This window comes from Lutra lutra, chromosome 14 (genome assembly GCF_902655055.1).
Source record: "Lutra lutra chromosome 14, mLutLut1.2, whole genome shotgun sequence".
Classification (NCBI taxonomy): Eukaryota; Metazoa; Chordata; class Mammalia; order Carnivora; family Mustelidae; genus Lutra; species Lutra lutra.
In genome coordinates, this window is record NC_062291.1 from 83,318,213 (window position 1) to 83,335,415 (window position 17,203).

General features: G+C 47.4%; 1 protein-coding gene across 3 annotated transcripts in view; it reads right to left on the bottom strand.

Moving 5' to 3' along the window:
• The window catches only part of C14H10orf90 (chromosome 14 C10orf90 homolog), a 203,866-nt gene that overhangs the window by 67,100 nt on the left and 119,563 nt on the right, over window positions 1–17,203 (bottom strand). For 2 of the 3 annotated variants that reach the window (XM_047703465.1, XM_047703464.1), the window contains exon 3: window positions 1,483–1,574. In XM_047703465.1, the coding sequence (XP_047559421.1) occupies window positions 1,483–1,574 (92 nt within the window). Of the gene's footprint in view, window positions 1–1,482; window positions 1,575–9,099; window positions 9,304–17,203 lie in introns of those variants that run through there. The other variant, XM_047703462.1, reaches the window with a different exon arrangement.

Sequence of the window (17,203 nt, forward strand, 5' to 3'; positions counted from 1 at the left end):
GATCAAGCCTGCTCAGCGGGGGTCTGCTTCTCCCTTTTCCCCTGCTCACTCTCTCTTGCACGCGCTCGCTCTCTCTCAAATAAATAAATAAAAGCTTAAAAAAAAAAAAGAGTAGCAATCAACTTCATCATTATCCTTCCCTTCTTAACTGGGTACCTCCCTCCAGGGGTGGTTCTCAGGGGCCCCCTGTTCCTCCTGCTCATTTCCCTCCCCGAGACCTGAGAGTCTGGCTCCTGCTCCCTGGAAACAGATGAGTCATAGCCGGGCATCTTTACGTCTTCAGACAGTGAGCTCGGTGCTTCCACAAAGAAAGGGCTTGATGGAAATATCTGAAGTATCGATGACTAGATCTCACACCCAGAATAGCATCCTTTCGGCAACGTGCAGGAGTTCAGGCCTGGGGTCTCTGGGCTTCACTAAATGCAGAGCTAAATCAAAAGGTAATACCCAAGACAAGCATTTTGGGGGGAAATTTTTTTACAGATATCCTTGCCACTTTAATCTGTCATGAGGCATCAACTCTTCTAATCCCACAATCTCTCAGAATCATAAAAGATGGCAGCAGATTATCCATTTGTCCTCTGGATGATTCCTTCAGGCAGAAAGTCCACATTTTACAATCTGTTAACTGGAATGAGCCTTCCTCTACGCCAGCCCTTTAGAGCAAGATACGAACAGAAGCTCTGGGGCAGCTGGGTGGCTCAGTCGGTTAAGGGTCTGCCTTTGGCTCGGGTCATGATCCTGGAGTCGAGGGATGGATTCCCCCGCTTCTCCCACTGACCCTCCCTCTCACGCCCTCTCTCAAATAAATAAATAAAATCTTAAGAAGAAGGACAACAGAAGCTCTGGAGCCTGACAGCTAATGAGCTGGGAGCTTCAGGGCAAGTCAACTACTGCAGCTACTGCTTTACTTTTCTCACCTGCAAAATGAGTATAATGATAACACCTCCTTCCCGGCATTGTGGGAGGGTCAATTAGCCAGAACCTGGTGTGGGACACATTGGCAATATTAACCCCGGCGTACAGATGCTTTGTTCTCTGGAGTCAGAAACTCTTCATTTTATAAATATGACCTCTAATTTTCTCCCTGTTTCAGACAAGTGATGCTTTTCGCAGCTATAACAATGCATACTAGCTTGTTAGATTTCCAATTATCTCTTCTCCACCTTCGAAGTGCTGCATGGCATCATTCTGTCTCTCTCCGGCAGATTAATTTTGGTTTAAAATTGAGATTCAATCACCGTACTCTCATATGATACTGCAAATTTACAAATTGTTGATGAAGATTCTAAAAGAATAATTAAATTTACAGTGCATATTTTAATGTAACAAGTCTTAGTCATCGATGGTTAGATTTTCTGCTGCCTTAATTCAGTTTTGACTAAACAAAATAAAATGCAAACACATCATAAACAGGCCAATGATTGTGTTTTATAGTTGGCCGCATTTTGCTGACTACTCAAGAAGTTAGAAAAAAGTTACCTCGGTGAAGTCAGATTTCTTCTCTGTAACATCAGACTGAAGATTTTTAAGGGCAATCTGATTGTTTGTACAGTACTGCTTGTCCCGTAATCCTAGACAAAAGGAGATAATATTGCTACTTTTTAGTATATGAAAGGATACAATGGAATCTATAACTCTCCTATAAAGTTTCAGGTCACCTACTCAGGTATGGGGTGAATCCTTGTACATTTCTCTCATTCATTCCAGTCCCTGATTTGGGCTCTCTGATTTTATTATTATTATTTTACAATTAAGCTGCAAGTTTCCTTCTTCCACACAGTTGTTTATGTTCCTAGATTTAGTAAGAGTTGAACAAGTTTGGACTGCTCACATTCTCCCTCATCCCAGCAGGAGAGAAAATCACATCTAAGAGGTTCCCGACACCACTAGAATTAAGAAAGGCTGAAACATAAGACCAACTTTCATCCAATCTCTTAATCCAACAATACTTGAAGGAGCCATGAGTGGCCCAGACGTGGATACTGAAGCTGCTTTGGAACAGCTGGAGATAATTTTGTGATCATACTACAGGGATAAGTGAGACCCTGTGGACAGCCCTCCACAGAGACACCTGCCTCCCTGTTGGCCCAGGATATCATCAGGTCCAAGAGCACACAGCTGGTGTGTTTTGAATTATGAACCTGGAGTCCAGTTCCCACCCCACTACCCACGAGTTCGTAATGATGGGTGATGTGGACTCCTTGATCCAACAAACCCACCTTGTACTCCTCATGGAGCACTGGCTAGAACCCACAACCCAGCAGCCTTATGATCCGCCTGGACACCTGTTGCTAATGCGGGAATGTGTACAAACACAGGAAGGTAGAAAGCAGAGTCTGTGTGGCCCGTTCTCTGGAGCCCTGGTGACAATGCTGTCCTCATAACATGGATATTTTTGGGGAAAGCGAATTTTCCAGAACCTACAAAGATTGGTTCCCCAGCAGCTGGTGCTGGTGATAAGAAAAAGGAGCTTTAAGAAGTACCTCCCTAGGGCGCCTGGGTGGCTCAGTGGGTTAAGCCGCTGCCTTCGGCTCAGGTCATGATCTCAGGGTCCTGGGATCGAGGCCCGCATCGGGCTCTCTGCTCAGCAGGGAGCCTGCTTCCCTCTCTCTCTGCCTGCCTCTCTGTCTACTTGTGATCTCTCTCTGTCAAATAAATAAATAAAATCTTTAAAAAAAAAAAAAAAAAAAAGAAGTACCTCCCTAAGTTAGAGTTCTGTCTTCATCAACTCATGAGAATATTCATTAAAAATTTACCTATATTCAATGCGGAGAAAGGGGAACCCTCCTACACTGTTGGTGGGAATGCAAGCTGGTGCAACCACTCTGGAAAACAGCATGGAGGTTCCTCAAAATGTTGAAAATAGAACTACCCTATGACCCAGCAATTGCACTGCTGGGTATTTACCCTAAAGATACAAACGTAGTGATCCGAAGGGGCACGTGCACCCGAATGTTTATAGCAGCAATGTCTACAATAGCCAAACTATGGAAAGAACCTAGATGCCCATCAACAGACGAATGGATAAAGAAGATGTGGTATATATACACAATGGAATACCATGCAGCCATCAAAAGAAATGAAATCTTGCCATTTGCGACGACGTGGATGGAACTAGAGGGTATCATGCTTAGTGAAATAAGTCAATCGGAGAAAGACAACTATCATATGATCTCCCTGATATGAGGGAGAGGAGATGCAACATGGGGGTTAAGGGGGTAGGAGAAGAATAAATGTAACAAGATGGGATTGGGAGGGAGACAAACCATAAGTGACTCTTAATCTCACAAAACAAACTGAGGGTTGATGGGGGGAGGGGGGTTGGGAGAGGGGGGGTGGGGTTATGGATATTGGGGAGGGTATGTGCTATGGTGAGTGCTGTGAAGTGTGTAAACCTGGCGATTCACAGACCTGTACCCCTGGGGATAAAAATATATGTTTATAAAAAATAAAATTAAAAAAAATTTACCTATATTCAAATAACTCAATTTAAAGCATTTTATAATAATTCAAAGCATTTTCTGGAACAACTGATAGGCTATAGTATTTTTATGTTTGGCAGGTTTGCAAGGAGTCAGGACATGGCTTGTGGGAATTTCAAGGGTCCCTACTGACCCATCCAAAGGCTTCTCCTGTCTCCCCTCATCCTTGGGTGACGACAGAGCCCCCACCAGCTTCACCCCACACGTGTGCCTGTGCCTCTCCCTCTGCCCGTTACTGAGTGACAGCGGGCGGCATCCGAGATGATGGACACAGATTACTTTCCATGAAGTGCCAATACGAGACCTGAAAGATCTCATGGATTTTGTGCAGAGTCGATATGTCATGATGAGCTGACAATAAAGCTGATGAAGATGGAAATCTGGCTCTTGTCAGGTGGCATCGTGCTAAGAACTCTGAAGTCAGCACTGGCTAGGGGCCAGCAAGGCCCAGGCTGCAGCCCAGCCCAGCCCAGCCCCAAGTTCACATGCAGTCCGTGGGTTACCCATCCTCTCGGAGTTTCTTCGGCCACAAAATGCAGAGAACTGCTCCTGCCCAGCCTTGTCTCTAAGGCACTGAGGCACATGTGGGTAAAGTCCGTGGCCCGGGGAGCTATCTGGGGTTAATACCTGATAAACCACACTGCTTGTGACTGTTTGTGCGCATCACCAAGGTGACAACACCTCCCACCCGGGCCCAGATGGTCACTAGCGGCAGACCACACTCAGTCCCAGCAACTCTAGCTACAGGTGTGGCTTTGGGCAAGTCACTCAGCATCCCTTGGCTCCTTGCTGGGATGTGGAGATGACAAGGAAGCCAGCTTTATAGAGGGACTGGAAAAGATGAACAGGCCTAACTAATCAGCCCTCAGCATGATACCCAGCACACGATGACACGGGATCAACAACAGTTCCAGGGAAGTGGCCTCACCCCTGTGGGGAGGAGGAAGGGCACTGGGGTCAGAAAAGCAGGGGCTGTGCGTTGGTGGCCTGTGGCTGCTGCCTCAGTGGTCACCATCTTGAAGGCTTCAACAACACAGATTGTGATATCTTTTGGTTCTGGAGGTCAGATGCCCAGGGCACATTTCCTGGGACACAGGGCAAGGTCTCAGCTGGCCGCACTCTTTGGGAGGCTCTAGGGAAGATCTGTTTCCTTGCCTTTTCCAGCTTCAAGGGACAGCATATTCCCTCCTCCCAAGACTCTTGTGATTCGACTGGGCCCACGGATCACCCAGGAGAGTTGTCCCATCTCAAGGTTCTTTGATCTGCAAAGTCCCTTTTGCCATGAAAGGTGATATGTCTACGGATTCCGGGGACATGGACAGATTTGGGGGCACCACTGTTATGCCCATCACAGACCACCTGGGGAGACTGAGATAGAGGCGCTGGATGAAAAAAGTAGGGCCTTTAAAACAACAACTATAAAGTCTATGTAGCAAACAAGGGTAAGCACTTACAATGGGCTGTTTATTGAAAGAAAGGAAACAAAAACTTATGAGCCACATGATTGCAACATTAAAAGAAAATTTTCAGTATGTGTGAGAATTTCCAAAGCCAGTAAACCTGTAACTCAGAGCCATGAACCTAGTTTTGAGTGAAAATGAGGTAGGACTAAAGCCATACAGGAGGGTACCTGATATAATGACCTCAAAAGATATGAGGAAGTGAGATATCAGCGTGGTTAAATGCATAGAATCTGGAAAAGAAAGGCCCTGATTCAAATCCGTGTCTGTCACTAACCACTTGGTCCATTTAAGTAATTTGGAGTAAGTTACTTAAATGGCCAGGGTCTTCTTTTCTCATGTGTCAGAGGAAGCAAGACCTGTCTGCTAGGGTGGTAAAAAGAAATAATGAGACAATGAATGTCAAGACCTGAGCAGAGTGCCCAGCATGTGGTGAGGACACAGCCCCCCACCCGGTGCCTTCCCACCCGACCACATAACTGGTCAGCACCGGTAAAGGCCCCCACCATCAGGTGACCTGCACTGGCATCTCGAGGAAGGTAAAGCTGGGAGTGGGAGGGACACTAAGAGCAGGTTAGCAAGAACAAGAGTAACAGTTTTGGCTTTTCCAGTATCTGGGATGCAACAGTTTCATGGGAAAACGGTTCATGTCTCCAATACAGAAAACACATTAACCAGAATGGATGGCGCCTGGCCTTTGTCCTCCTCCTGGCGCAAGGATGAGAGGGGTCCGGAACAGTCTCCTCCTTCTCTCCGCAGTGGGAGCTGGTCTGGCCCTGACCTCTCACAGGTGCAGATGAAGTCCACTCTGTATCAAGAAATTGTCCCGGTTGAAAGGAAACTGGCAGAGGGTGGGCAAGCCCTGAGCACTTGCCAAATATACTCCAGGCAGGCGTATGTCATCACAGCCCCCAGCAGCCCACAGAAGGGCACAAAATGGGTACAAAAGCCAGGGAAGCTCTATTATTTATGCTCCAAGTATAACCCAAGGGCCAGACTGTACCTGAGACCCTATCAGGGTTCCTTAATTCTCTCACAATCCTTTCCTGGACAGTGCCCTCTCCCACATGCCTCTCAATCCCTGCCTCAGGTTCTGCTTCTTGGAAACCCAATGGGGTCCTACCTCACAGTGCTGTTCAAGAGTGAGGGCTTTCCACGTGGGGCTACTAGACCACCTGTCTCTGCATCATGGGTGAGCTTGTTAGAAATAAACTTCTCAGGTCCCACCTGCTGACCCACAGATCTACTGAAGAGGAACTCAGGTGGTCTTGGCCATCAACGTTTTAGCAAGCCCTACAGAACACTCGATGCAGTTTGGGTCCAAGAACACTGCCGGTCTTAGGCCAACAAGCGCTTCCACAAATGATGACGTTGAGGCCCCAGGAGGAAACCACACATGCTTTGGATGCAAAACCAGCCCATGGCTTTTAGAAAACTGTATCCAGAGTATCTAAGTGGACTTTTGACCAAGGGCTTCAATTAAAGTGAAGCCACCAAGGATACCAGCATGCTTTTATTTTCAAATAAACTTTAAAAATCAGCCCAATTAGCCAACAATTCGCCGGTTTACAGATCAGTTGTGTTTGGTGCCCAGAGATCTGGTCCTCTGGCCCCAGGGAGCGGTTCAGCACGTGGGCATATCTGGAGAGGTCTTCTCTGCTGAGATGCTTGAGGGACTGTACGTGATTCTGTCTCCATTAGCTTGAAACACTCATCCGAAGCCACCCAGCCCCTTCCCAGAGACCACAAGCATCAGGTCGCTCATGAGGCCTTGAGCCAGACAACCCTGGAATCCAGATTTCCTCTCTGGAGGAAGATGTGCGTCAGCCATGGAACCCAGAGCAGGAATGGAAGAAGCACCCAGGGTACTGGCGCCGGGGGAGCTGGGAAGCAGCTCTCCACCCACGGCTCCACTACCCCAGCCTCAGCCAGCCACAGAGAGCCCTGCCCGCCAAGGGACCCTGGCAGGGGTTGGGACGGGGACACTTGAAATGGCCCTGTAAGATGGGGTGAATTTGGATAGAGGTGGAAGTGGGGTGAAGGGAAGGTGACACAGACCCAACTGAGGCAAAAGAGCATGAAGTGGGAATGGCTTAAGGAAAAGTCTATGAGCAGGAAAACATGGCAGACTGGAGAATGACCTATGGCCCATTGGGTGAGGCACAGGGTGGGAGCGAGGAATCCCCTCCAGTCCCCACATAGCCCCCAATGATGCTCGAGTCATCACTGCGGAGACGGCTCACAGGCACCAACGCACAGTGCCCTGCAGCTCACCCCATCAGAGCCACGTGCACCCGAGGGGCGCCCAGTCGTCAGTCAGCTAAGTGGGCACCCAGTCTGCCTTCCTCTGTCATGGCATCAGGGACAGAGATGGCACAGCCGGTTGCCCACTTCCGGGACTCTAAGTGCCTTTCCTCATTTCTAGACTTAAGGGAGCCACAGTTGGCTCAGAGCCCTCACCATGCTCGAACAGTACCCTCTGAAGATATTTTAAAATAGATGTTTCTCAGAATCACTTATCAAATTTAAACGGAACTAGTGCTTCTGTGGGACCTGACCCTGTGAGCTACCCAGTGTCTCTGAAGATCTTTCCATCTTTGATTTCTAGAATGATGGGTCTTCCATCTTCCTCCCTTCTGGCTTTCCTTTGTGAGTTCTCTTCTTGACCCTCCTATTATCCCTCTGGGCTCTGGTGCCAAACCTCAGACACATCGTGGCCTTTGCTTGATCTATAAACCAATGCCAAGGAAGGATGTGGATCTCATCCGTCAGCATCAGCTCGAACCTGCCTCAAACTCGGCTAGTTTGAAAGGGAAGCAGCCGACTCATCCAAAGTCGCTGCCACCACTGACCTCTTCCACCTCTCCTCCCCCTTCCAACCCTGCATCCTGTATCTTGGCCAGTGGTCCCCATCGTCCTATCACCCACAATAGAAACTGAGGTGTCCCCTTCCACGCCCCTCCTTTCTCTCATCTCCAATGTCCAGCGGAAAGCCACAGCCTGTTCTCTCTCATGAAATAGGCTCTGCTCAATCCATCTGTTTAATCTCCCCAGTACAGCCTGGTCTCGGCAAGGTCACAGTCAAGCTGGTGACCCCACCAGCCCCGTCTCATGTCTGGTTCTCCCAAATCCCCTTGACATCACCAGTTTGTGACCTAGTGGTTCCTTTGAAAAATCTCATGAAAGGATGTCACTCTTGCCCTCCCTACCCTGTACCCTGACCCCCGAACAGGGCCTGGGAAACATACACATGAAAACCTGCGCTTTTGTGCACGGGCTCCTGGGGCTCCAGGAGACCAGGCTAAAAATCCTTAAAACAAGCCCGCTGCTACATCCCAGATGTGGCAGCTTCTGTGTCTCTTTGAACTCAGGGCCACCTTTCCAATTGTCCCGCCCAGCTCACTCCTCACCCCTGGATACAGCTTGGGAGCCGCTCCTCTAAGAAAGGGTTTCCCCTACCCAGCATTGCCCTCCAGTCTGTGCTGGTGCCTGTCCTCATCTCCTAGGGCTACCATAACTAATGATCACAAATGAGGTAGCAATAGGAATTTATTCTCTCGCAGTTCTGGAAGCCAGAAATCTGAAATCAAGGTGTTGGCAGGGCCATGCTGTCTCTGAAGGACCCAGGGGAGAACCCTCCCTCACCTCTGGTAAGCTGCTGGTAGTTGCCAGCTGTCCTTAGTGTCCCTTAGCTTATGGCAACAGAACTCTCACAACTGTGTCCATTGTCACATGTCTGTGTCTGCAAATCTCCCTGGACAAGGGCACCAGCCCCTGCCTTTAAGGCCCACCCGAAGCCAGTCTGACTTCATCTTGACTCTATCTACAAGGACTCTATTTCCAAATTAGGTCACATTCACAGGTACTGGGGGTGAGGACTCCAACATATCTTTTGGGGGAACACAATTCAACCTGCATCTGTGCCCCTGACAGGCTGTTGTCACCGCCTATCCTTACTACACTGTAACTAACTGTTCACAAGGCTGTCTCCCTGGGTGGACCGAGGTCTTGAGGGGACGACCTATTCATCTCCTTCCTCCCATGCCTAGTCCAGCACCTGGCCAGGACGCTTTTTCGGGAATGTCGACCAAGGGAACCAATTATTTTATGTTTTGATACGAGTTACATCTACAGGGGAATAAATCACAACGTACCTTCCTCGGACAGTTTTATCATATTCCACTGGCGTTTCAAAGACATTTGACTCAGTTCCAAAGGTCTGTTAATGACAAGGATGTTTTTGGCTAAAAAAGAAGAAGAAGAAGAAGAGGACGACGGAGGAGGAGGAGGAGGAGGAGGAAAAATTAGGCACAGTTTACATCTGTAAGTACTCGGAATGAGTCAGGTTCCCACCGTTGGCCCTGGGCTGAAGAACCTAGGTGTTCTACTTGTGATGACGTCACCAGAGTGTTTACGCGGCAACCAGGGGCGGGGGGCAGGAAGGTCCCCCTGGGTTCCATTTCTCCTTAGCAGCGGCAGCAGTCATCACTTTGCCGTTTCTATCTGAGGCTTCTCTGACAAGTCAGAAAAGTTCCCAGGACCATTATTTAAAAGTGTTCTGCAGAGCACTGAGATTCGAGACAAGGAGCTATTCTCTCTGCTGCCTACAGTGAGATACTAACTTCCCCTCTTCCTCCCCACTGTGTCACTACTTGATTTTTTGCCTGGTTTCAACAATTCTGGTTCATCACGCTTGCCCAAGCATGCTTGCCAAGCCGTATTTTTACTATTTAAAATTGCCCTAACTATGAAAATACATTCAGAAACTATCACAATATTAATTTGTTTAACCCACTTTTAATATGTTACCAAATTCTGCAAACCAGGTTATCTAGAATATTGGGCAATATGACAGTCTGTTTACCATGCAAGCTATTGTAAGAACAATTGGTTTTCATACAATTTAATAAAACACCTTTGACACTAAATTATAACGAACATTGTTTTATAATTTATGCCCGACCACATTTGAGGTAGCTTAAAATTAGCAACAGGGTTTTTGTTTTTGTCTTTGTTTTTGTCTTTTTAAAAAGGTAAAAACTGATAAAAGCAGCAAGTGATGAGCTGGAGAATTCCTGACCCATAACACCTGGACGAAAGACGACACCGGCATGATGCATCACAACCTAAGGGCGCGTTTGCAACACCCAAGGCCAAAGGGGGACATGATAAATTGCAAAAGTTATTGCCTTTCAAATGAAATATGCTGTTTCATAAGGAAAATGGTTTCGTCCCCTGGGATAAGACACTGAAAGCCTGGTCATTACAGAAGGGGACAGTACCTCTGTAAGCCTTTTCATAAACACCAAACCTAAGTACATTTCACTGGATAATCCCAAAGGGCTTTGAGTCTGGTCAATGTCACTAACACATCTTAATGGCTAAAATTTCTTCTTCCCGCTCTGTAAGACAATCGACATTGGATAGTGTAATCTCCTGCAATGCTCAAAGTGGCCTTGGGAGGAGGGTTCTAGTATCACTCCCGTTTTACAGGTGAGGAAGCTGTGCCTCACTTATATAACCTGCAAGGGTCACCCACTCAGTGAGCCTCAAGCTAAGACTTTGCAATATTAATGATTACTGCACTTGTAGAAAAGGTAGAAATGGGAAGAAGCCGTATCTCAGAAAATTAAGGTAATAAAGATGTCTTCAAAGTCTACCCACTGATTTTGTAGCCATTTTGTAGCTGATTTCCGAGATGCCTGGAATCTGAGGCACTGTGTCTCAGGCCCTTGGGATGGGGGCTGGCCCTTGGGGTGTCTCTGGTCCTTGGGGTCTCTGGCCTTTGGGGTGGGGGCTGGCTCCCTGAGGCAAAGTGAGAGGGCTGGGCACCCAGTACAATCACGTGTGCACACCCGTCTGTGAGTCCTGTGTACGGTATCCATGTAATCACACCACGACCTCGGGGCCACAAACGTCTGATGAGAACCCAACATCTGTGAGGGCCTGAGTTCAGTGGGGGGTAACAAAGATGGATAGGGCACTGAAGTCCCCATCTCTGAAAAGCTCCTCTCCCAGTGGGAGAAGGAGACCCAAAACTAGACCTCTTTCGATGCAGTGTAGATTTGATCATTTCCTCTTACAGACTGTCTTCATTTTTACTGCTGCACTGGTGTGACATAAACAGAGTATAAAGTGACCATCGCAACCACTTGTAGGGTCCAGTTTGCGGCATACAGTACATTCCCACTGTTGTGCGACCACCACCAGCATCCAGCTCCAGAGCTCTCTCATCTTGTACAACTGAAACTCTGGCCCCATAAAAAATGAACTCCCAGGGCGCCTGGGTGTCTCAGAGGGTTCAGCCTCTGCCTTTGGCTCGGGTCGTGGTCTCAGGGTCCTGGGATCGAGTCCTGCATTGGGCTCTCTGCTCCGGGGAAGGCCTGCTTCCCCTCTCTCTCTGCCTACTTGTGATCTTTCTCTCTGTCAAATAAATAAATAAAAATCTTAAAAACAAAAAAATGAAAAAACTAACAAACAAAAAAAAATGAACTCCCCATTCCCCATCCCCCAGGCCTTGGAATCGACCATTCTACTCTCCATCTCTATAAATTTGACAACTCTAGATACCCAACATACGTGAAATCATATACATCTGTCTATTGGCGCCTGGCTTGTTTCGCTGAGCATGTCCTCGGAGTTCCTGCAAGCCGTAGCTGGTGTCAACATTTCCTTCCTCTTCAAGGCTGAGGAATATTCCATCGTATGTCTAGAGCACATTTTGTTTCTTCGTTCATGTGTTGGCAGATGTTAGGTTGCTTGCACATGTCGGCAATTGTCAATAATGCTGCCGTGAACATGGCCATACAAATATTGCTTCGAGTTCCTGTTTTCAATTCTTTCTGCAGGTCACCTGCCTTTCATTCTGATTTCCTGTGTGTCTTATTACCTAATCTTTTCTTAGCAAATAAACTAGAGTTCTTTTTTGAAGGGAGGGTAGGGCAAAGAGACTCATGGAGAGATCATTTCAGTTGTCCTCTTAAAAGCATCTTTGAGGGGCGCCTGGGTGGCTCAGTTGGTTAAGTGTCTGTCTTTGGCTCAGGTCATGATCTCAGGGTCTTGGAATCAAGCCTTGCATTGGGCTCCCTAATCAGTGGGAAGTCTGCTTCTCCCTCTCTCCACTCATGCTCTCTCTGTCTCTCCCAACAATAAATAAAATCTTTAAAAAAAAAATCTTCAAAAAATTATCATTTCCCCTTTTGTACCCACATGCACAGTGGAGAGAGGCATGGGGGGGGGGATCTTGTTTTAAGTCCTCAACAGAAGTAAGCAAGCAGAGGCGTCCTCTATCATGAAATCCAAATACCTTCAATGTGGGCTCCAGTGTGAAAGGGAGAGAACATGCCTCCCCTCTCAACAAAGACTCCATGAGTGGGGGCAGGGGCGTGTAGCCCAGGCAGAAAGAACCAGGGCCTGGAAGTGGGGGGTGGGTAGGGGTTCTGCTGGGCTCCCTGGGAATGTGCAGGCTCACCTAAGCAGCGGGCCTGGGTCTGGGCAGCACGAAAAACAGTGTAAGAGGCTGAAACAATGCAGTGTTCCCTCCTTTCTTTTGGCTTTAAAAGGGACACAGCATAACATGGAGGGCAGAGTCCAGACGGGTGGCAAGGACACTGGGCTCAGATCCCTGGCCACTCAGCTATGACCTTGAGCAGGTCAGCCCATCTCCCAGGCTCAGCTTCCCCGTCTGTGACATGTGGAATGGCCTCAGGGACACCATCTAGCTCTGCCATGCGGCCCTGTCCCAAGACAGCCAGCTGCATGGTGTCGAGGACATGTGACGGTGTGTGTGTGGAACGGAAAACAGCATCACCGCCCCCTCTGCTTCAAGGAACACCAAGCTTGCTGAACAAGGGTCATTATTACCTGGTACTGAAAATCACCGAGTGATTTGATTTCAGAGGGTCCTTCTGCCTTCACAGGTGGTGGCAAAGAACTGGGACCCTGGTACCGACAAGAGGGACCAGAAAGAGACCCCCACACTCCCCCTGGTGTGACCCAGGCTGCCACAGGACCTGCTCTGTAGACTCGCCACCAAGGCAGCTTTCTGCAGGATGGATGAGTGTGGATGAACCGTTTGCTTTGAGTTCAGGCCTGGAGAGCAACCAACAGGCAAGGAAGAAAAAGGGGCCGTTTCGGAAGCCTCCAGCCAAAGCACCTGGAGCTACGTCTGGCCAAGCTGCAAAGCCACACACTCCAAAGCCACGCACTCCTCAGCAGAACCTGTCAGCTCCGGCTCGTTATGCAAACAAGCAAAACAAGGATTTTCATAAGATGTCAGCTTGGATTTCCTCTCCTCCCCGAGGAGCAACGTGACTCTGGTTCTGCGAACTTCTTCCTCACTGCCAACTGCCGGACTCGGCCCAGGCCCATCTGGAGCCTGGAGCAGGAGCCCACGGAGAGGAAACCAGGCTGCCCTGTGCACTGGCCACACACGGATGGCGCTGCCCCCGAGGGCACCTGGTTGCCCATCTCTCATTTTTGCAAACCTCTGGAGTAAGGGCCTCGGGCAGCACCAGGGACAGAGACATGGCCCGGACCCATGTCTGGGAGCCCCACATTGGAGGAAACACCCAGGCTGTTCTGGGTGGGGGGTCTACGCAGGAATCTGGGTGACCTCCCTACTTAGCTCTCCCCTCCGACAGCTGAGCAGCAGGTAGACAAGGTCTCTCTGCTCATGGGGTGTGCTTCGGGTTTTGAGTGGGGTGAGTTTTCGTCATTGCTGCTATCCCGGTTCCTCATTTAATGGAGAGAAGATCCAGAGCTCCAAGTTCCCTACTCGTCCCTCCTCTTCTAACAGACCCTGAACACAGGCAAGAGCCAGGAAAATCACCCTCTGAAATGTGGAGGCACCTCAGCGTGGAGGGATACCCGCTTGTCCATACCTGACACTTCACAAAAACAGGAAACTGAGGCTGGGTGAGGGGCAGGCCTGAGGAAGCAGCTCCAGCTCAGCAGTGGGGGAGTCAGGCTTGCTCCTAGGAGAAAGCCCTGATCTCAGGCTCTCCCTCACACTGTCTTCCACTGCAGCCCCCACCACCCAGGCTGGGTTGACCTTCCCTTTCCACAGCTGATTTTTTTTTTTAATAACCACTTTATCGAGCTATAACTCACATACCATAAAGTTTAGCCTTTACCATGTACAAGTGGATGGTTTTGTATATTGACAAAGTCATGCACCCATCACCACTATCTGATTCCAGGACATGCTCATCACCCTCCCGAGGAAGACCCTACCCGTGACTCCCCATCACCCCTTCACCCCAGTCTCTGGCAACCACTAATCTTTCTCTGGACTTGCTTATTCTGGACATTTCCTATATGTGTGAGGCTCTCATTCCTTTCTAGAGCTGAATAGCACCCTGCTCCAATGACACAGCACACACCGCACCTCTGTTCACCAGCTGATAGACATTCAAATTGTTTCCACTTTATCTTTTAATGAATAATGCTACTATGAACATTTACGCACAAGGTTTCATGTGGATATAGGTTTTCCATCCCATGGTTGTATACCTAGAAGCAGACTTGCAGGGCCCTACCGTAACTCCATGTTTAAACTGCACCATTTTAAATTCCCACTAGCAATGTATGAAGGTTCCACTCTTTCCTCATCTTTGCCAAGACTTGTTCCTCTCCACTTTTTTCTTAGGATTTTCTTTATATATTTGAGACAGAAAGTGCATTAGCAGGGGGGAGGAGCAAAGGGAGAGGGAGAAGCAGGTTTTCCGTGAGTGGGGAGCCCAACACGGGGCTCGATCCCAGGACCCTGAGATCATAAACCTGAGCCAAAGTCAGATGCTCAACTGACTGAGCCACCCAGGCGCCCCTGCATCCTTTGACTAGAGCCATCCGCATGGGGGTGCAGTGCCATCTCGTTGTTTTCATTTGCATTTTCCTAATGACTAAAATGTTTTATACCTTTTCATGTGATTATTGGCTGTTTGTATATTTTCTTTGGAGAAATGTCTATTTTCAAATTGGGTTATTTGTCTTTTTTTTTACATCTTAATTTAATTTTATGTATTTCAGTGAAACAATTGCACTACTGGGTATTTACCCCAAAGATACAGACGTAGTGAAAAGAAGGGCCATATGTACCCCAATGTTTATAGCAGCAACAGCCACAATCGCAAACTTGTCTTTTTATAGCTACGTTAGGAAAAAAGTTGCTTAATGATGCCTCCCCTTCCCCCACCCCCACAAATGAGTGAACGGAACAATAGTGATTCACAGACTCCCATAAGACAGCATCTCATGTCAATGTACCTTCACGGAGGGGGCATCACTACATGGAAGCCAAGAGAATGTTCTCTGGCATCCTGCAGATAAGAGCTTGAATTTAGCTTGACCGTGTAAAAACTGTGTCACTTCGAGGGAGAAACAAAAAGCCAGACTCTTAAATACAGAAAACAAGTGGCTGCCAGAGATGAAGTGGGAGGGTGGGTAGGGGGTAAAATAAAGGGGAATAAGAGTACACTTACCATGATGAGCACACAGTAATGTGTAGAAATGTTGACTCACCTGAAACTAATAGTACATTGTATGTTAACTAAGTGGAATTTAAATAAAAACTTGAAAAAAAGAAATGTTGAATCATTATATGCACACCTGAAACTAATATAACACTGTATATTTTTAATTATACTTCAATAAAAAATAAATAATGAAAAAAGCTTATGACTTAGACAAGTCACCTAATTCTCTCTGCCTCGGTTTCCCCATCTGTAAAACAGGGATCATGATGTCCATTTCACTGGAATGTTAATGAGCAATGAGAGAGAAGACACACTAAAAACCCTGTGGACATGGCTTAGTGTACAGGAAACTCCCAATACTATTCTCTGGTTTATTTATTTATTCAGTGAATATTTCTATAGCATCAACCTGGGTAAATGCAGCCCTGAAGTCACAGCAATGAGCAAAATAGAGAGAAAATTTCTGCCTGTGAGGGGCTTATATGCAGCTTAACATTTTAGCAAAAGTTAATGATTCTAGTTATTATTATAATTCAACATTTTTACTCTTGATTGCCAAATAAGTACCAGCTCATCAGAAACCAGAAACTAGAATGACAAGATAAAGTTTCCCTAATGAACTTGAACTCTAGAGTGAGATGAAGAATTAGTTTCAGTAATTACAGCTCTCCTGCCAGCTCCCCAGAAGGGCCTTTCCTTCCTCTATACTTGCACAGAGACATGAAGGAGAGATGCCTAGGAAAACACCCACCAGTGGGTCCACCAGGTCTTAGAAATATGAAAAAAGGAGCAAACACCAAGAATTAGCACTTCTAGGTGTCTGAGCAAAGAGAAGGATAACACACTTACCACCTAAGGGAGATTTAGAAGCTTAAGAACAGATCATTTCTTTAAAAATGGGCTAACAAAGAAAATGAGCAGCATTCTTGGGCAGAAAGAGCCACCAGAGCAGCTCTTGCTTCTTGAAAATCAGGTGGGGCAGGGCCAAGTGGGGCTGAACCTGAAACTAGATGAAGGGCAACATCTGAGAGTTCATTTGGGCATGGGAAGGAAAACCTTCCTGAGCAAATAAGGGTGCAGGGTCACAGGAAACCCTCCTCCTTTGGGAGGTCAGTGGAAACACACAAAAGGCCTGTACTGAAGGCCAGGTTCACCAGGGACTAGCCACGCGAACCCAATAAGTCGCTTGCCTTATTTTGATTTCCTCATCTGCAAAATGGTTTCATGGATTCCAACCTCATCCAGCAGGTTAGACTCGAGTCCTTCTAAGAGAACATTCCCTCCATCTGGGATGGGAGGCTTTTAGCACAGACTAGCTGTTGACGCCTGGCTTACTATGGGATTCTTTGGGATGCCCAGATGACCACAGCCTCTTTGTGTGTGAGGGGATACGTCAAACCTAGGAGGACAGTGATATCAACGGGCTGCTTTTTAGAGAAAGTCAGACACACAAATAGGAGAGAGGAATATGCCCCATCAGATACAAAAATTTAAAGATGTAAAGAAAACATCAATGCGTAACTATAGGAATAAACAAACAAACAGACAAAACAAAAAAATTCTTAGTGGAAAAGAATAAGGAACCCAGAAAGAGACACTCCCATCTATGAAATGTGAAAACTAATGAGGTGGTATGGGTAGAAGCAAACCATAATAAATGATGCTGGGACAACTAGTTATCGAGTGGGAAGGCAAGCTTGGTTGCAGCCACTCTGGAAAACAGCATGGAGCTTCCTCAAAAAGTTGAAAATAGAGCTACCCTATGACCCAGCAATTGCACTAC